At 31.2% G+C, this 21,734-nt stretch overlaps 1 protein-coding gene and 1 long non-coding RNA gene across 3 annotated transcripts; one reads left to right on the forward strand and one right to left on the reverse strand.

Moving 5' to 3' along the window:
* Nucleotides 1–877: 877 nt before the first annotated feature.
* Nucleotides 878–1,920, reverse strand: LOC109162984. Its single transcript, XR_002051182.1, has 2 exons — nt 1,831–1,920; nt 878–1,200 (listed from the first exon to the last, which is right to left on the reverse strand). It is a non-coding gene; the product is annotated as an uncharacterized LOC109162984 (long non-coding RNA).
* Nucleotides 1,016–4,197, forward strand: LOC109162983 (cinnamoyl-CoA reductase 1-like). 2 transcript variants are annotated; one of them, XM_019311692.1, is made up of 5 exons: nt 1,016–1,235; nt 1,829–1,965; nt 2,549–2,734; nt 3,326–3,678; nt 3,919–4,197. In XM_019311692.1, exons 1-5 carry the CDS (start codon nt 1,112–1,114, stop codon nt 4,100–4,102), a joined length of 984 nt encoding a protein of 327 aa, XP_019167237.1. In that variant the 5' UTR covers nt 1,016–1,111; the 3' UTR covers nt 4,103–4,197. The 2 variants fall into 2 exon arrangements, with proteins under 2 accessions (XP_019167237.1, XP_019167236.1); XM_019311691.1 differs by having other exon boundaries at nt 1,032–1,232; nt 1,811–1,965.
* Nucleotides 4,198–21,734: the final 17,537 nt, after the last annotated feature.

Genomic DNA, 21,734 nt, shown 5'->3' on the forward strand with positions numbered 1-21,734 from the left:
CGCAACAGTTATTCTTTTTTTTTTTCTTATACCTACAATTGAAGGTTTTTTCTTCCCCAAGCTCTGAAATCTCCCAATTCGGTTAGATATAGAATTGGTTCTCTTCAAAAAAAAAAAAAAAAGATATAGAATTGGAGCGTGATTTGGATGTAAGAAGATAAATATTAGGTAAAATTTTATTACTAACTCTTGCTAATTAAGATTATTGAAAAATAAAGAAATGCTATTTTCTCCCCAAATCTTTCCCTTAATATTTCCCCATAGTGTAACCTCACCATTAGTAAAAAAGAAAGTTAGTTACGTTGTTTAGTTACAAAATGTCATCTAAGAAAAGATTAGATGTGAAAATTTTGAAGGGTTGTGTGGCATTATTCAAAAAATAATAGTAAACTTTTACACAATCTTTATTATGATCTACAATTGCGGCTGTTCTATTGGAATTTAAAGCATAAAAGTAATAACACCTATATATAACTCAAGAAATAAATCTATTATTACCTTATAATTTAATAATAATTCTATTTACTTCTAAATTAAAATATATCTCACTCTTGACATGACACTATTTGATTGAATATTTTAATTATTCATTTAAAGTTGATGAGTTAGTAATTGATTTATACCCTCAATAATTTTATGATTATAAGTCACGTTAGTGATGAAATTTAAGAGAAGAAAACTTATAATAAAGAGTAAAAAGTAAATTGCATTATATTCTCATTGTGCTCTCACTATTGGCTTTAACTTCTGAATCACTCATTTATTTTAGATCATATATTTGATATAATTACCACATATGTAAAGATAAATATCTTCAAATGCAATATATATGGAGTATTATTATAGTAAAATATCTTCTTCACAATCACTCTTCATATATATATAAACCATTATTTGATCTTATATTAAGAGTAAAATATTGACACTATATTTTTAAAATTTTTAAATAATTCTAAAAAGGGAATTAGTTTATAGAGTTTGCAAACGTAGTTGGTGAGGGAAGCTAAGGGGACTTTACTATATATAATATATATACTGCGCACCATGCCCATATATCTCCTTTCTCTTTCAACAACATCATCATATCCATACACCCACCTGAAAAGAAACCATGCCGTCGATTTCCGGCCAAGTCGTCTGCGTCACCGGCGCCGGAGGCTTCATCGCTTCCTGGCTCGTTAAACTTCTCCTCCAGAAAGGCTACACCGTCCGAGGAACCGTCAGAAACCCAGGTTTATACATACACGCCCTCAAACCCATTTCCTATGATATATATATATATATATATATATATATATATATATATATATATATAGGGAGTCAGATTTCCCTACGCATAAATACACCACAAGTTAAAGTGTTCAAAAGTGTTCGAGTGTATTGTATTTTATGGTGCATTTGTACATTTTATTGTGATACATTTCTGAACACTGGTACATCTATGCATATTTAATGGTGCAATCTGCACCGACTGTATGAGAAGTCTTATTCTCGTTTGAACCTGTATATATATATATATATATATATATATATATATATATATATATATATATATATGTGTGTGTGTGTGTGCGCGCGCGCGTTGAAATGTTGAGTGTGGGTGTAGCGACTCGCAAATACTTAGATGTAAATTCTTAATAAGAGAGGATCTCAATTTTGAAACAAAAAATAGATATTGCGTCATTAAAGTACATCTCGTGATTTATTTTCTCTCTGAGTCCTTAGTGTAAGGGGAAAAACATTTAGATTTAGGATTTAAACCTATATATGTATGAAGTTACTAAGTAATTATGGTTAATTATGATATCAGATGATGAAAAGAATGGTCACCTAAAGAAGCTTGAAGGAGCAAATGAAAGGTTAACACTTTGGAAGGCGGACCTTCTTGATTACAAGAGCATGGGCGAAGCCATCAACGGCTGCGATGGAGTTTTCCACACCGCTTCGCCTGTAACGGATGATCCTGTACGTCTCTTCTTACCACTGGATGGCTTAGCTTTACTCAATTTTTTAAGCATAAGTTTCATTGGATGGTCAGGATATATTAAAAGTAAATTTTTTTTTTTGAAAAAAAAAAGTTAAAATATTTTCAGACAAAAGTGGGTTAAAATACTGTTAGCTGATTGGTTAAAACTTTTCTTCGTATTGCTATATGATTCTATGAATTGATTTTATTTGATAAATAATTATTAGATGATTAGTACAGAATAAGCACAAGATTATTGATTTTCATTTATTAAATTATTTATTGTGGACAAGTGGCTGGATATGAGTCTTTGCCGGAAGAAAAGGACTACAGGATGATAGATAATCACCAAATTTTTGTGACTTTAGTGTTAATGGTGGGTCCACCTGATAAATTGTCCTAAAAAAAATGCAATTCATTTAAAAAAAATTATTAAATTTATATAAGTAACTTTTATAGTTATTATATCCGTGAGTACAGAAAAATAATGCATGGTAATTATTACGAGTATATTATTCGTGTAATTAATTTCTTTTTGCAAAATAAATATGAAGAAATGAAAGTGTAAAATGAAATATGAAGGAACAAATGGTGGAGCCGGCGGTGATCGGAACCAAGAACGTGATAGCGGCGGCGGCGGAAGCCGGAGTTCGCCGCGTGGTGTTCACTTCCTCCATTGGTGCGGTCTACATGGACCCCAACAGAGGCCCTGATGAAATTGTGGATGAAACTTGTTGGAGTGATCTTGAGTTTTGCAAGAACACTAAGGTATGAAAACAATACATTTGATCACATTAATTTTGATTTATCACATAAGTAATATTATATGTATTTTATTTTTTTACTCTAAGTGACGTGATGTGCTTTAATTGATTGAAAAAAGAAATGTGTGTCCCCAGAACTTAGCTTAGTTGTTCGTTGTCTGATTTGATGTCACGACTGAAAGGCGATAGCGTGGAGGGTTTGAATTCCATTGGAAACATGAATTGGAAGGTGCACCATACCTATGAAGACTTGGCTTTAAGGGCTGAGTGATGTAGACTTAGGATTAGTCTGACGAAACTGGGATCGATATCCCTGCAGTCATTACCTGAGAGTGTTCAATGGGTAAACCCTACCTTGTGACTTTAGTAGTTGGCAAATTAAAGGACTACACGTAAGTAAACCAGTCTAGATTATCCATAACTGATCAGCTCAAACTAAGGGGATCAATATACCGCTCCCGTTAGAAGTCGAACTTGTAACCTTGTGGTTTATCAAGTCAACAACTTGATCAATTTGCATTGGCTGGGGTTTCCCGGGAGTGTTACTCATATATGTGTATTATGACACTAAATTGAAATTTGAACATGGGTGCAGAATTGGTATTGTTATGGGAAGATGGTGGCAGAGAAAAAAGCATGGGAAGAAGCAAAGGAGAGAGGGGTTGATTTAGTGGTGATAAATCCAGTTTTGGTGCTTGGGCCATTGCTACAAACCACAGTCAATGCTAGCATTCTTCACATCCTCAAGTACCTCACTGGCTCTGCTAAAACTTATGCCAATTCAGTTCAGGCCTATGTGCACGTTAGGGATGTTGCTCTAGCCCACATTCTTTTATTCGAGACCATGTCAGCGTTCGGCCGATACATCTGCGCCGAGAATGTTCTTCACCGTGGCGAAGTCGTCGAAATTTTGGCCAAATTCTTTCCCGAATATCCCATCCCTACCAAGTAAGTTTTTCCTTTCAAATTACTTGAAATTTTGCCTTTATCACCAAATCCTTACCTACTACAAAGTCAAAATCTTTTCTAGTGCCCCATTACAACAAAAGGCATGATATGGTGACATTATGTCTTGTCACCTATAGTTGGATTGTGGGGTTTTCTTTTTCTAATTCTTTATATTGTATTATTGGAGAATTATTATTAGTATATATTATTAATTTTGTTTGTGGGTGTGAATGGATGTAGGTGCTCAGACGAGACAAAAGCAAGGGCAAAACCATACAAATTCTCGAACCAAAAATTGAAAGACTTAGGATTAGAGTTTACACCAACAAAACAAGCTCTATATGATACGGTGAAGAGTCTTCAAGAGAAAGGTCATATTCCACTTCCTACCCAAAAAGATGGATCAGTTCGACTCCAATCTTAGCTCTGCTCTTTAATTACTTCATACCTATCAATTTATGTTGAATTTCGAAATTTGATACAACTTGCATGATCATGCCTAAGTTATTTGAAACGTGACACGGTGATTAATTTTCTTTAAGGTTATTTTATATTCAAAATGAAGGATTAAACCCTTGACCTTTGGTTAAGTATAGATGAGTCAATTCCATTTAACTATACCCCCAATTATATTATGTTCACACTTATTGTGCATTTTAGTCCCAACATCTACCGTTCAACACAAACCAATATTATAAGTAAATTTTATTGAATATATATATATATATATATATATATATATATATATATATATATATATATATATAAACGTAAATGTACAGTCCAACTAATTAACTTAAAATTTTAGTTAAGATAGAACACATGCTTCAATTTGATATCAGAATTAATTTCATAGAAGAGGTTATGGGATCAAATCTCCACTCTAGTTCACCTATTGCTTGAAACCCATAAAAAAAAATAATCAGTCATGACTCATGTGTTGCTAGAGCCTATCAGTTTAGACCCACTGTATAGAAACGAAAAATCAATATTAGTAAGTAAATCTCGCGAACCAACTTCTAGATGCATTCTCAATCACTCTCCCTCGTGCATTACTTGTACTCCCATTAGAACATTCATCAACATTAAGCTTAACCCACCATTCTTCCCCAACCCACCTGTCTCATATCAACCATTCTAGAATGAGCCCTAATGATCCTAAACCCTAATAAATCAAGATTAGTTCTTTAAACAAACATGTACACACTCTACTATTTGGTACACATGTAATGTGTTTCTACTAATCCGTAGTTCGATTATTGCCAAATTTTAAACTACTAAATACATTCAATTATTACCTAACAACAAAGGAGATCTGGCCTGACTTCAAAACGTGTACCAACTACCTTAATTAGTTGTTTGGTTTGTTAGGACATACCGACATAGAATCTTTCATACGTCCAAAAAAATCGAAAGTTTAATCAATTACCTTCATTTGTACAAACAAAAAACGCTTAATTGTTTTGTTGTGACACTAGTCAGTAGTGTAGAAGCATTTAGGATTTGTGGATTAGTTGATACACATCTCATGATTTAATTTTTTCATCAAATATGTAGGACATGAATGATATGACCCTTGAGAATAGGGTGTAATACTATAAATACGTTTAGTTGCATCTTAATTAATTAACCTACTTCATCTCTGCTAAAGACCTTGTGGTCAAACAGTATAACTGTACGTGACTCACACCAAATGAGGTATTAATTAAGATGTTCTGATCATCCTAACCAACCTATACTACTTCATCTCTAGTCACATAATTCATTTTCGTTAATATAATCACACCTAATGGGATATTAAGATGTTCGGATCATCCTAATAACTACACAAATATAAAAAGAAAAGTTTGTTATCTTTGAGTTGAATGCCTCAAATCTTTTGATGTGCTCCCACCAACTCTAGATGTGTGTAAAGGAGTGAAGTGTTTGGATTAAACAACCCAAAATAACCACTAGCTCAAGTTTGAGTGAGAATGAAATCTCAAATATCAAATTAGCTAAAAGTTTCTTACAATATCTAATAGTTGGGTATATATAAACCCACTAGCTGCAAACTATCATATAAACCAACGAGGTACAAACCATCAAAGCACTAAAAGTACAAACAAATAAAGCACACAAAAAGGAATATTCCAAAATATTCCACACGAGATGTTGAAACTTGCGTTGTCCACATACTATCCCCAACCTTAAGGGCCTCTCGCACATCGACCCGACAGAGCATATATGAAAATGTAAATCATGGTAACTCAATTGAACACAAAGGCTAAACCTTTGCTTATTGCGCACAAGAAGTCCCTTCACTGAGGTTGGTCCCACTGTACACTACCGTTTGTGAGACTTGGTCCTTGGTCCCACTGAGTTGCACATGCGATATATTCTGCCAAAGAGATTAAGTAGACGGCGAGTCTCTTCTTAATAGGATTCTCTTTCAGATCAACTCTGTGTCATCATTTTTTTCTTGAAACATATAAAACTCGAATCTAAACCGTGATTAAATGGAAGGGATCGAAGTTCATCATCATATATATATATATATATATATATATATATATATATATATATATATATATATATATATATATATATATATATATATGCATCTTTAGAAGGCACTTGAATGCATAGGATTGAGGCTTTAATTTTCTAGACTAGCGTCACAAAATATTTATTTATTTGATTGGTTGTTTATTTTTCCTTAACCTTTGATATCAGAATTGAATTACATTAAACTTTAACTAATTTAAAATCAAACTATTGTAAAATCTATTTGAAAAGAGTACTTTAAAATCAAACTAATTTAAAGTTGTTTTAAGTATATGATTATATAATATATTCCATATATTTCACGCATGAATTTCTAGTGGATTATAATTATTATAAGGAATGAACAGGAAAAATAAAGCATGCAGCATGATATGCACAGCCGAAAGCGATGAATGGGGAATGACATGAAGAGCCAAAAGAAGAAAAGCAGAGAAAAAAAGTTCTCTATAAATCCAAAAATTGTAATTGTGTCCCTAAAATATACAAATTCATGCCATTAAACTTAAAATGACATATTCACCGAATAATAGATGACGTGGTGATAATAGATAAAAAAAAATATTTTAATAATTTTAAATATAAAAAAATTTTAATTAAAAACAAAAACCCCAGATCAAGACTCCCCCACCTTTGTCTCCGCCGGAGACAAAGAAGGTGTCTTCATCTCGCGCTTGGAGATGAAGAGTCTCTCTTTGTCTCTAGCAAAAATGAAGGGGTGACCGGTGAATGTTTTTCTTTTTAAATAATTTTTCTATTGAAAAATTATTAAAATAAATTTAATAACGCCCATATTTATTTAATGACCATGCTTCTTTTATTTTTATTATTTTTGAAATTTCAAAACAGTTGTATCCAAGAGCCCTATTAAGAGTTAAAAATAATTTGTAATATACCTTTATATTTTTTTAATATCAAATGTTTTATATAAATTTGTTTGTTAGACTTTTTTTTTTTTCATTTAAAACTTACATATTTTTATTTATTTAAAGTTATTTCGAGTACATGATTTTATAATATTTTTAGAGTAAGTTTGACTTTTAGTTATTAACTATTGTGCATTATATTGACACATTTACGGGGCGTTTGGTTGGAGGGAGGGAATTACATGGGAAAGAAATTGCAATTCCATGGGAGATGAATTACTGGGAATAAAGTAGGAATTTAAATTCAACTGTTTGGTTTACAGGAATAGAATGACTGAGAATTTCAATTCCAATGTTTGGTATACATGGAAATTGAAAGAGAATAAGTAGTATAAAGTCTAAAATGTCTATTGTTGTTGTGGGCATCAATTTTAAGTTTTTTTTTTAAAAAAAGAGGGGTAATTTTGTCTCATGATTATCTTCTTTTTTTTTTTTTTTTTTCTTTATAAAATCCATGGAATTAAAATATCAGGGAGAGACATGAGATTTTAATTCCATGAAAATGAGGGAATTGCAATTCCTTCCGACCAAACTAAGGAATTTAGTGACCTTTGAAATTAGGTGGGAATTAAGTGGGAATGGAATTTAAATTCCCTCCAACCAATATTTTTATTTTTAAATTTTGTCACATTCTATCTATTTGTTTGTTGCAATGAGTTATCCATTTAAAAATTTGTCATTTTATCATTTAATAAAAATACCTAACATGTGTTTTATCATTCAAATCTCTTATCACAACGTGTAATATCTCTCACTCTCTTGTATACTATTTTAATTGAATGATAAAATTATGTGTTAGTTATATTTATTAAATGATTGAATACCAAAAATTTAAAGAAAGAACTAATTGGACATAACAAGCAAATAAAATTCAAAGATATATGATAAAATTAAAATAATAAAATTAAATATAATAATATTATAATAGTTAAGAACTAAAAGTGAAATTTATTTTATATATATTTCATGTATTGCAAGGGTGATTTTTTAGTCAATTGTAATAAGAAATGAAGAGGAAAATGAAAGTAATATGGAACCGTCAAGCACCTTGTGCTCAAATGGCGTTTCTATATAACTCGCTTTGAGGGAAGATTACAGGATTGAACTCTGATGATAGTAATAAAAAATAAAAAAATAAAAAAGCATGAAGCCGAAAGTGATGAGGGGCCAAAAGAAGAAAAACTAATAAAAAGTTGTCTCTACAAACCCAAAAAAGCAGCGATCAATTGACATTTGTCATAGAAACTTCTAGCATCATTAAATCATGCCTATAATCTAAACTATATATAAAAACAAAATCCTCAAACTTTAGCTTCCTGCCCAAAACAGTCTTATATTATTAAGATGTGTGTAATATTATAAAATAGTGTAATGTAATTCCTAATACAATATATTGTTTTCTATGTAATATTATAAAATAGTGTAATGTAATTCCTAATACAATATATTATTTTCTACTTTCCTATTCGTACTATAATTCTACAATATATTCCAGTTGAATTAAAAATTGCGAGCTTGCATTGAATAGATTACTAGATAAATACTTCATATTACTTAAGTTTTAAAGTGTATATGAATTATTAGATAAAAAAAAATTTGTCTCTGGCCGAATTTAGTTATGCTCATTATGTAGTGAACACTTCGTAGTCATATTTAAATTCAAATTAGTCACTCGACCTCATTTGATAGTTGTATCTGGAGAGCATTACTTGCTAATACAGTATTAAGAATTACATAATATATATTGATATTGTTTAGAATATTTAGAATTAATTACCAAAATGGTCCCTTGACTATAGCGAAATTATCAATTTGGTCCTTGACTATTTTTTTAAACCAATTAAGTCCCTCAACTTTAAAAATTTTAACCAATTTGATCCTCCGTTAGTTTAACCGTTAGTCAACAGTTAACTTGGGACCAAATTGGTAATTTTGCTATAGTCAAGGGACCATTTTGGTAATTAACTTTAGGGGTGGCAATTCGGTTTAGTTTTCTCGAATCGAACCGAAGTAATAAACCGTACAACCGAACGATATTGGATTCTTGTATACAGAACGGTTCGATAAAAAATCTGATCCGAATTGTTCGGTAAAAAATTGAACTGAATCAAATACCGTTTGATTTTTTCTTTTATAAATATAATAATAATAATAATAATAAATAAATAAATAAATAAATAAATAATAAATCCAAGTCACTTGCTGCTTACTCTGCCGTTCAGTTCATATTCTCACGGGTATCTCTCGTAAATGTTTTATTTGATTTCTTTATGGTTTGTTATCAAAAGTTCTATATTATGTGTTATGATGTTTACATAGTCCATATCCATAGTCTAATATATAACAAAATAGCAATCCAAAGTTTAAACGGTATTCTGTTCGGTTCAATTTTTACCGAACAATTCAGTTCGGTTCGAGTTTTTACCGAACCGTTCGATATACAAGAATCTATTACCGTTCGATTGTTCGGTATATTACCGAATCTAACTAGTTTGGTACGGTTCGGTTCGAGAAAACTGAACCGAATTGTTAACCCTTAAAGTTAATTACCAAAATGGTCCCTTGACTATAGCGAATTACCAATTTGGTCCCAAGTTAACAGTTGATTAACGGTCAAACAAACGGAGGACCAAATTGGTTAAGATTTTTAAGGTTGAGGGACTTAATTGGTAAAAAAAATAGTCAAGGACCAAATTGGTAATTCCGCTATAGTCAAGGGACCATTTCGGTAATTAACTCGAATATTTATGTAAGATCATTTATAATACTATTGCACGATAATATTGTTTAGAATTTAAAATGATGTACTGTAGTAGTAAGGGAGCTCATAGTAAAATGGCATGCCGCCTACACCTATATGCTGCTTATTTTAAAAAATGCATTAGATTTGCTGGCAACAAGCTAAGACTGATAAGTCTGCTGCTAGCGACGAGGCATGCTGCTGTTGCTGATGACGAGGCTGATAAGCCTGCTGCTGGCGATGAGGTTGATAATCCTGCTGCGGCTGACGACGAGGTTGATAAGCCTGCTGCTGCCGATGAGGCTGTTAAACCTGCTGGCGAGGGCACCCCACAAGTTTTGATAACTTTATTTTTGTAACCCAAGTTTATGCATGCTTTGAGTGCAAGGATCCCTCAATTTTAATTTTGTGGAAGCTTAATCCAGCTTAGCTTCTGCTATATCTGTTCCCTGAACTAAAGTATATATTGTTATAATAATAATCTACTATTGAGTTTTATTAATTATAATGTGCTCATATTTTTTTAATTGGATATATGTGCAGACAGCTGCTAGCAGGGAGAAGGAGGGTTGTTTTTTATTTGTCTTCCACAACATACGGTGGGACTAACATTACATTACTTATTAATATAATTGAATTACTTGAATACTTTGAATTCTAGAGGTGGTTTATAAATGAGTCTCATGAAGGTATTTATACTCATTTCACCTCCTAAATAGATGGTGGAGATCTACTAGATCCTATGGCTAAGAATCAAAACCTAGAACCCTACCTAAATCTCTACACAACCTAAGGTTGTACAATGTTCTAAAAAATTCCATACATCTTTACAACTACTAGTGTTATATACATGCATGCTTCTAAAAAATTCTATAAACTATGGGAAGCTATGAGAAAGTCCAAGATGTTGCAAAAAGTAAGAAAATGTCGTAGTGAACGCTTATGTAGGCTAGAAAGAAAATTTTTTCAGGAATAGAATATCTGTGACGTGTACAAGACACTACCTTAAAAGTAATTTCTCAAAGACTGTGCACACAATTTAATCATAGGTAAACCCGACTTCAGATACTCAGACGAGAGAAGATGAGAGAAGAGAAGAAGAAAACAAGTGAATATATATATATATTGAGAGCACGGGAAAAACACGTATTTATATTCTCTAAAATAACCGTCTCCCCAATTAACTCAAATTCTTCTTCATTGGTGTACAAAGCATATATGTAGTGCATTTCCCTGTGTTTGCTGTGTATAGTATTTTCATTATATTCTCATGTTTCCTAGCTTGTTTGATTTAAGTGTTTATCTTCACAAAGACAGTGACACATTGCAGACTTGGGAGTTTTAACATATATGTGAGGTGTAAGGGTAAGAGATTAGCAAATATATGTACCATTCTAAAAATTGAGGAACAACAGTTACATCACTAATAATTTAAAAGTGGCATTGATAAATGTCCAATGCAACCTTTGAAACACAAAGAGTCAATAATGCCTCCATTAAGACTTGAACCCATAATCTCCTATGTAGGAGTTCAACTTGGTACTATTGGATCACAAGATCCTTAGTTTATGTTTTTAATATATATTAAGCCATATATCTCGAAAACAATTTAAAGATAATAAGAGAATAAATATAATTATTGCACCTGTTATGTTATGTTATTGTGGAACATAGACCATTATCTTGGTCTTTACAACGGTACGCGCCTCAACGTCACAAGATTGACATATCACATTGTCGAAGCAAGAATAGTTAATGGGACACATGGAGAAAGTCTAGACATTAGCTATTAATTTGAGCAATTATTTGCTCAAATTCAAGCAATGATAACATCAACAAACATAAACGATCTAAACCATAATTTCAATTACACTATATAATATTTTATGTTATAATTTAAATAATTATATATCGATCTAAATATTCTTAATATATTATAACAAATCCATTCCGTGCATCGTACGGGTGAAAATACTAGTATAATATATACACAATAATAATTCGTAACAATTACGGAGTATATATTATTGTAGTTTTCTAGAAGCTACTACATATACTACATTTGTGTTTCTCTATGTTACATACATACATAAAGACTTTTGCTTACTGCACAACGAGTCCCTCATTTTGAGAGGTTGTTCTCACACTGCTACTAGCGAGACTTGCTCTCGAGTCATTATTTTTAAACTTCACATCTATGATCAACTGAGTTGCCCATTCAGACGTGGATTCAATACTAACTCAGAGTAGTGAGTGTTTTATATGAAACTATATCAATAAATACTATATGGCACCACATATTTCTTTTTATTAAAACTTTGTATTCTAGTAACATTAAAGTTCATTCTCTTTCTTCTTGTGTTATTGTGAATCTACATTTTATCATTTCTCATCTCTTTGTATTCTTATAAGACAAATTGTACCGTGGACTATGGTCCACAAAGCACTTTGAACTATGGTCCAAAACGGTGCCGTTTCTTTTAATGAAAAGAAACGGCACCCGTTCCGCATAAAGTAGTTTTATTTGCATAACATATTCAGTTTCATTTTATATACACTGCAGTTTCATTTTAACACAACTGCTGTTTATTTCGATATAACTATAGTTTCATTCGACATTATACACTCAAATATGTGAAACTGTTATTCAGTTTTATTTTATATACATTATAGTTTCATTACAACACAACAGTATCATTTTGATATAACTACAGTTTCATTGGACAATATACACTCAAATATGTGAAACTGTTATTCAGTTTCATTTTATATACACTGCAGTTTCATTTCAACACATCTATAGTTTCATTTCGATATAACTGCAGTTTCATTCGACAGTATACACTCAAATATGTGAAATTGTTATTCAATTTCATTTTATATACACTATAGTTTCATTACAACACAACTACAATATCATTTCGGTATAATTTCATTGGATAATATCATGGTTGCAATAGGCGCTAGTCGGGCAGTAAAGTAGCGCCTAGCACCTAGACGGCCTAGGCGACGCCTAAGCGGCTAACTAAAACAAAGAAAAACAATGCATGTGTGTAGGTGCATATATGTCATAAAGCTACTCCTTGATTTAAAAATTATATTTATTTATTTTTTTTTTGAAAACAAAATTATATTTAATTAATTAACATTTGTCTTTATTTAACAAAAAAAAATTAAAAAAAAAATTAACATTTATCTAATCACAATGCGCCATGTGAAAAAGTATTTTTACTCCTAAAGCCTATATAAGATTACAATTAAGATGCAAACTTAATTTATTCCTAAAGCCCAAATAGGAAATGCTAAAACTATAGTATTGGGTGTAGGAATGCACTAAATTTAATTAGTCAATGATTAGTTTAGTTTGACACTAAACCAGTCCAAATTTAGAAAGGTTTTGTGCAGTTAATTTATCCAAATTTGACAGATTGTAGTAGTCCAATTCCACATATTTTGGACAAATGGATTACTCCTTCTGGTGAACATTAAGAATAAAACTTATCCTTAATTTATAAACAACACCAATCTTTATACCTTGCACCAGGGCGCACATAGCAATGTGCGCTCCGCGCCTCCCAAAACGACATTGTTTTATATTCTGTTATAAAATTATGTGTTTTCAAGTATAAAATTCTGTACATTCGAAACAGGGAGTTTTTTGTCGTTTTAAAAAAGATTATGTGTTTCAGGTATAAAATTATGTGTTTTCTATTATATAATTCTGTACATTCGAAACATGATAATTTTCAATTATAAAAATTATGTGTTTTCAGGTATAAAATTTTGTGTTTTCTATTATACAATTCTGTACATTCGAAACATGAATTTTTTTTTAACAGTAAACACGCGAAAAAATCAAAACAACGTAAATTTTAGACCAGGGCGCACAATACACTGTGCGCCCGGGTACACGGTATAATTTGCCTAAAAAACAGATTCTCTATTATTACTTACCTAAGAAATTAATTGATAAAAAAGCACCTAAAAAAAACCCTTTTAAAGTGGGCTCTTCCTAAGTATAGAGTGGCAGTTTTGGTTGGCCCAAAAACAGAAAGAGATAAGGAATGAAATCATTGAGTCGTTATGCTGTGGACTCGTGCCCAGCGTGAATCATGGGCACGGTAACGGTGCCTGACGGCACCGTTATCTTTCTTTTTTTTTTTTTTTTAATTTTATTATTTTATTTTATTTTATTTAATTCCAGATCGCTTCGTTATAGGAGTATATATTCACAGCTTTGTGTTCATAATTTCATAAGTGTACATTCATAATTCCATAATTGTACATTCATAATTCAATAACTGTAAATTTATAATTTTCAAAGCTTTATGTTCATAATTGTAAGTTCATAATTGTAAGTTCATAATGTCAGAGTTCTGTGTTCATAATTCCATAACTAGACATTCATAATTCCATACTATATATTCATGATTCCATACCGAACATTCATAATTTTCGAAGCTCTATATTCATAATTGTAAGTTCATAATTCCATAACTGTACATTCATAATTCTATAATTGTACATTCATAATGTCATAACTGTACATTCATAATTTCATACCGAATACACTGTTAACGCCGTTAACGGCCTTTTGAATAAAATTTTTTTTTTTAGTTAGAACAGCGTCGTTTTCAGGGAAAACCTGAAAACGACGCCGTTTTAGAGTCGTGCGCATAGCATAATTTGCCGAAATCATTCTTAATGAATTTGGTTTAGTCAATTATAAACATTCTGGTCCAGTTTTTTTTTTTTTTTTTTTCACCAAAAAATACTACAAGCTTCTTCGAGGCAAGTTATAGGCAAATTATTGTGTGGACCATGTTCTAAAATATCTTTGTGAATATTATGATTAATAAAAAAATGTACATTATGTGTTAGAATAATGTATATTATATGTTAAAATAATGTATATTATGTGTTAGAATAATGAAACATCTGGAGTAATATAATGTACATTATGTTTTAAAATTATGAATATTATGCTTTAGAATAATTTATATTATGAGCTATAAAAATGTATGTTGCAGCGGGTGTGCGAAAATATAAAATTAAGCAAAGCGACGTCGTTTTTTAAATGTGGTACACATAGTTGTGTGGACCACGGTCCACGCAATAACTATTGTAAATTATATTATGGACCTGAATAAATGTATATTTTTAATATACTAAGGGGGTGTTTGGTTGGATGGAAAACATTTTCCATGGAAAATGTTTTCCTAAAAGTGAAGGAAAATGATGTTTTATGTTGTTTGGTTGGATGGAAAATATTTTCCATTGGAAAAAGTTTTCATTGAGAATGAGGAAAACAAATTCCTAGCTCTTGTTAGGTATTTTGTTTTCCATGGAAAACTAATATGATAATTTTACCCTCACCATTCTTTATTAATTACTTTTATTATTATTATATTATTATTATTGTGTAGGGTTATATTTATCATTATACACATTATTCCTTACCATTCCAAACTCAACAAAACAATGGAGTTCATATTCCTAGTAATTTCTTTTCCACCAACCAAACAATGGAATCTATTTTCTTGGAATTTATTTTCCATGGAATTTCAATTCCATTTCCCTTCAAATATTTTCCAGCGAACCAAACGAGCCGTAAATGTATACTATTCGATATATTATCAAATAATTTACCTTAAACACTTAAATAATATATATTTTTTAAAGTAAAATTTTTAGTGTATTAAAAATATAATTGATGTTAGTGGTCCACATTATAATAATTTATGTCAGTGGTCCAAATTTTAATGTATTAAAAATTGCTTCTTTGACAAAATTAAAAACTAAAAACAATGAAAATGTTTTATTTTAAAAATAAATCAAAATAACAGAGTAAAAGACAAGTCAAACAACAAATTCTTTGTTAACAATGTGAATACGATATCTGGAGGTCAAGTAATTTCAAATTTCATGAAATGAAACAAACACCAATCCGTCAATTGTATAAATATATATTTTTTTGAAAGCCAAAAACTTCGCAAATACATATAAATAATATATATATATATATATATATATATATATATATATATATTTTTTTTTTTTTTTTTTGTTCGACTTGAATTTTAAAATTTTATATATTCAAATAATAATTTCATTTAATATTCTTAATTCAAATTTAGTACTAAAATTCATTTGAAATTGTTCGAAGTAGAGGTGAATATTGGAAGTGGAAATTTCCACACCACATTAAACTAAGTTTGGGTGTGTTGTAAAAGTTTGGGAATCTAAAGAGTAAAGACAAAATAATTGCAATAATGATGAAACCCACTTTATAAAATTCATTTTAATTTTAAAATAAATTCTTTTCTTTTTTCTTCTTCTATTGCGAAGTCTTTGTCAGCAAATAGACTCTGAACAATTGACACACGTGATTTAAACGGAGTTGTTTAATAATATTAGACAACGTGCGGTGCCGACGTGTTTCCGACGGTGTTAGAAACCGACTTTGATTGGTCAGCCGTCAATGCTTCACTGGTTAGACTTTTTTTTTTTTTTTTTTTTTTTTCTCCCTCAGATTGTTTTTAACGGTCAATAAAGTCAACCGGATTTTTGTTGTTTCAGCAACCGCCAAAACACTTACTGTTCATATTTCAGCTCAATTATTCAGAAATTCCAATATATAAATTTCTATTCCTCATTTTTTTTTCTCTATTTTCACACCTCCATTTCTAATGTGTCAAATCATGTCGACCTACATAAATTGTGACGCATGGATATATATGTTTGTGTTAATGTTATTTCTAACATTACATTTGCATTTTACAACGACTAGTTTTTTAATTTTAAAAAAAAAAATAAAGATGGATTTAGAGTGGTTGTCAGCTCTGAATCGTCCAAGTACGCAACCGCTGAGTGGCCCGTGAGTGTAAATCACGCTCTCCTGTTTTTTTCCCTCCTGCAAAAATCAAGCTTTGCAGGAGAAAAAATCAATCAAAAATCAACCTTCGCATTATGTAAAAACACCCCTCCAGTTTTTCACTGTTCTAAAAATTAAGAACCCTTATTAGGGATGCTCTAAGAGTTAATATAACACATGTCACGATGTTAAGGTAGTGTGTAGTGTAATCCCATATATATATATATATATATATATATATATATATATATATATATATATATATATAAAGCATTGAGATATGATGCACTTCAAATAAACGTCATGTTCATTCGTCATTTAGTACACATAAATTTTTGTTGAACTTGAGGTATGTTGTGCGAATTAATAAAAGGTTCTCATAAAAATAATTAAGAATATAACAGAAAATAATTATGAATATAATTTAGAAAAAAATTATAATGTTGATTAATACATGTGTCTTTTGTATTTGGTATAGTTCAAAAAAAATATACAGTGTCATATATATGTGTTTTCGAGAAATTATCATATCGATGACTCTTGTACTTAATACAAACCTTAAAACTTATTGCATTTACTTACTTTTAGTAGTTGTATATAATGTAATCAATATCTTAATTTTTTATTAATATAATATCATTATAAGAAAAATTAAGGTTAGTTTGTTATTCACGTTAATTAGACAGAAATTTATTATTTGACCAGAAAAATTGGGACTTTTCATATTTGACTAATAATATATATTTTTTAAAAAAATGATTGTGACTTGATGGGTGTGATATCATGCAATGCGTCATGTTCAACTTACCTTGGCAAGTGGATAATGCCATTTTCTACTCCCTTCGCCCTCGGCATTTATGTATGTGGCCATGTCGGAGGCAATTGGCAAATATAAAATATTTATTTATATGTTTTATTTTATGATATAATATTACAGTGGACCTTATTTAGAAACTTCTAAACGGTGACAACACACTTTTGGATGCTAATTAATGAAAAGAGAATTAAAATTAAGCTTAAAATTTTTTATTTACTCACGAAATTTATATATGTAAAAATTATATCAGAACTACTATTATATATAAATAATAAATTTACAAATCATAAGAAAATATTAGAGAAAATTATTAAACGAAAGAAGAGTTGAATTGCCTAATAAGTATTAAACATGACTCATAAAATGAGACAGATATAATATAGTTTGGTTATTGTAAATAATTTTTTTCATTTGTTATTATACAAGAATAGTGTTATTTTATTTATAATAATTTTATCTCTTAATGTTTACTTAAGGTTGAATTCCCAACCTCAAGGGCTTTCCTCGCTCCGACCAGACAGAGCATCTGAAATGATGTAAATCATGATAATTCAGCTGAACACATAGCTAGACCTTTACTTACTACACAAAATAGAGTTTCCTCACTTTGAGAGGTTGTTCCCACACTGTCACATACTGGTGAGATTACTCGATCTCAGGTCATTGTTCTTTACTTTATCACTGTGACTAATTGAGCTGTCCATGCGGGCTTCGTTGTCAAAAGCATAACTTGCATGTTGCAGCTGCCACAATAATTCCCAATTTTAGAACAAAAAAATATTTGCGTTACGTTATTTTTATGGCATATAATTGGTTGGAAATGAAAAGAGAGTGGACTGACGTAAAGGTTAAAATATGAGAAGCGTGTCAAAATGATATTGTGCGTGCAATTGGTTCTCCGACCCCTTTTGGATATTTCAAAGTGGGTGGACGACTTATTCGCGTGCTTCTTGACTGCCTGCCTTTTGCAACTTGAAAACTGCTTGCCTGCCTGGCATATATGCAACTTGTTTCATTGCTCCAAACTCCAAACCTACTTGGATATATCATGGGTTTAATCTTGACTCTTTTTTTTTTTTTTTTTCACGTGACATTATTATTATTATAAAATTTTAGTTAAATTTCACTTTTAATAACACAATTGTTATGCTATTACACATGAATTAAGTTACAGAACGACTGATTAATGTGCGTGAGTTTTATACTTAAGGTGCGAGTTTTGTGCGTGAGGTTTGTACTTAATGTACGTGAGTGTGTACTGAGTTTTGTGCTTCATATGCTTGAGTTTTGTACTTAAGGTGCGTGCGTCTTGTGCTTAAGATACGTGAGTTTTGTGCTTAATGTGCGTGAGTGTGTACTTAATGTGAGTTGTTGTTGAAACTTGTGCATGAGCTTTGGGCTTAATGTGCATGAGTTTTATGCTTAAAGTGCGTGAGTCTTGTGCTTAAGGTGGGTGGGTTTTGTACTTAATATGCGTGAGTGTGTACTTAATGTGAGTTGTTGTTGAAACTTAAGGTGTGTGTGTACGTTTTTCTGCTTAAGGTGCGTGCGGCTTGTGCTTAACATGCGTGAGGCTTGTGCTTAACATGCGTGAGTTTTGTGCTTAACGTGCATGAGTTTGTGTTTTGAAGGTGTTTTGTTTGTGTGCTCAATGTGCGTGTGGTGTGTACTTAAAGTGCGTCAGTTAATGCTTAATGTGCGTCCAACCGCACGGGAAGCCCTTCCCGCACCTTGATCCCTTCCCTATATATATATATATATATATATATATATATATATATATATATATATATATATATATATATATATATATATATAAGTTTGCTCAAATGCGGCCGCACCCTCCCGTGCAGTCGTTTTCAGAATACACCAACAGTATTAACAAAAGGCACCAACAGTGTAAGGGAAACACACAACAACGAAGTGCAAAAATACACAACACATCCAAGAAAATAGACACTACAAAAAAAATTATACATAGACAACGGTTTTTAACTGTTGTCACAGGGGTAAAATTTCTGTTGTTGAAGCCAGTGTTGTTATAAGTCCCGCGCATAGACAACGGTTAAAAACAGTTGTCTATTGAGTGTTGTTGAAACCATATTGCTAAAAGTCACGCACGTAGTTTTAAAAAAGACAACGGTTAAAAACCGTTGTCTATTGAGTGTTCTATTTGAGACCAGAAAAGTGTAGGTCACCCAACGTTTTATTGCGAAGTCTCATGTTCATACCCTTCTTATGCACTGGATCTATTTTCCCAAATTTGTGGTGAGTTTGGGCTAGAAAAAAAAACATCAAGTAAAATCTCATAGAACCAAGAAGAGTGTTACTCGTTCTTCTTGGTTGAACTTGTCACACCATGTCTTTGTAGTGTAATTTATTTCTCTTAGAGCATACTTAGTAGTTTATCTCTGTTGTTGATTTTGAGGGTTTTTGTAAGTGTGATTAGGACAGAGATAAAAATGTGGGTGAAAAAGAAAAAGAAAAAATAAAACAAATTCTGACATTTATTAAAAAAAAAAAAAAGGAAAAAGTTGTTCAGAAGTCAGAGTGGGCGCAAGGTGCGCGCCAAGCGCGCATCTGTCTTTTTTTTTTTTTTAAATAAATTCTGACATGATCTCGTGTTTTGCAGGAGGAATAACCAAGCAAATAACCCCACTCCACATCTACAAAGAACCCCACTCAAATTTTTTACCTGACATAAACCAAGAATTATCCCCTAGTAGAGATACTCTTATATCGTTTGCGAGTTATTACAGTAGTAAAGTTTCCTAATTTTGTGGTGAGTTTGGACCAATAACCATTAGGTACAATCTCATCGAATGAATTAAGAAGAAGAATATTAACTCGTCCCTCTCTGTTAAGCCCTAGCATCAAATATTTTTAATATGATTTATTTTATATGCGTGATTTAGAGATTATAACACATTAGAATCTTAAAATTTATTCAATGATACTCCCAAAGAATGATTAAAAAATATCTTAATGATATATCGAAAGAAAAGTAATTACTCCATAACACGGTCAAGTGTGAAATTTTTACACCAATTTTTTTTTTCTATAATAAAAGACGGAGCGTTATGCCATGGAACCGTGTTCACCAACGGTGTTAGTAAACCGTTATTTTTTTTTCTTAATTAATTGCGTGACTTTTCTTCTTCATTTTCACATTTTGCGGTTTCACTTTAATTTGAGGTGAACAATGATTTCGGACATTCATAAATTATGAATTCATGCCTGCACATTTACTTTGGAACCATGCCTACACATTCCCGTCCGAAATCACGGACATTCATAAATTATGAATCCATGCCTGCACATTCACTTTGGAACCATGCCTACACATTCACTTTGGAACCATGAAATTATGAATTTTCAGTTATAAGATTATGAATTTTCAATTATGAGATTATGAATTTTCTGTTATGAGATTATGAATTTTCTGTTATGCGATTATGAATTTTTTGAAAATTCATAATCTCATAACAGAAAATTCATAATTTGATCAACGCGCGCCGTTAACTCCACATTTGCAATTTTTTTTTTTTTTGCTTAAAAACAACATCGTTTGGCCTTGTGTTCACCCAATTCACGGTGAACACGTTTCCAGGGCATAATTTGCCCAAAAGTAATTAATGGCAGCTTGACTAAGTTTTGTACGGTAGGGCCCTGTGTCCAAGTGCGTGGCAAGGGCCGGGTCCCACAAAAGTACACTTAAACGGTCCAATGGAGGTCATCCTAAACATATTATTTTCTACGTATAATTGTGAATCTATCAAAGATGTTAACATAATAAGTGAACCTTGAGAAAAACAGTGGTTTTAAATGTACCTGTGAGACACATGTTTTGAACTATGACAAAAGAGATGACAAGATAAACCCACAAAAGTTGAATTCTAAGCACCATTATCTACTCTTCTTCTTCATTGTTCAACACAAAAAAAGTATATATCTGCATACCAAGACGCACGTGGTATCATCATTTCCTGTATTTTGTGCGCCCTAACTATTTCGTTATCACATAATGGGATTTAAACCATGGTCTATCCATAGATTATTGATGTGATAACGGTTGTATTAAGCGCTTACCAGGCCACTGCGTACACCAAAAGTTATAGCTAATAGCGGATAAGTAACGTTATTTCCTTATATATT

Source organism: Ipomoea nil, unplaced genomic scaffold, assembly GCF_001879475.1.
Source record: "Ipomoea nil cultivar Tokyo-kokei standard unplaced genomic scaffold, Asagao_1.1 scaffold2975, whole genome shotgun sequence".
Classification (NCBI taxonomy): Eukaryota; Viridiplantae; Streptophyta; class Magnoliopsida; order Solanales; family Convolvulaceae; genus Ipomoea; species Ipomoea nil.

Bases quoted from the DNA above. Each gene is read 5' to 3' on its own strand.
- LOC109162983 (XM_019311691.1), top strand. From the start codon at position 1,112: ATGCCGTCGATTTCCGGCCAAGTCGTCTGCGTCACCGGCGCCGGAGGC. The intron at 2,735-3,325 runs GTATGAAAACAA...ACATGGGTGCAG, and splicing joins AGTTTTGCAAGAACACTAAG to AATTGGTATTGTTATGGGAA. The intron at 3,679-3,918 runs GTAAGTTTTTCC...GAATGGATGTAG, and splicing joins GAATATCCCATCCCTACCAA to GTGCTCAGACGAGACAAAAG.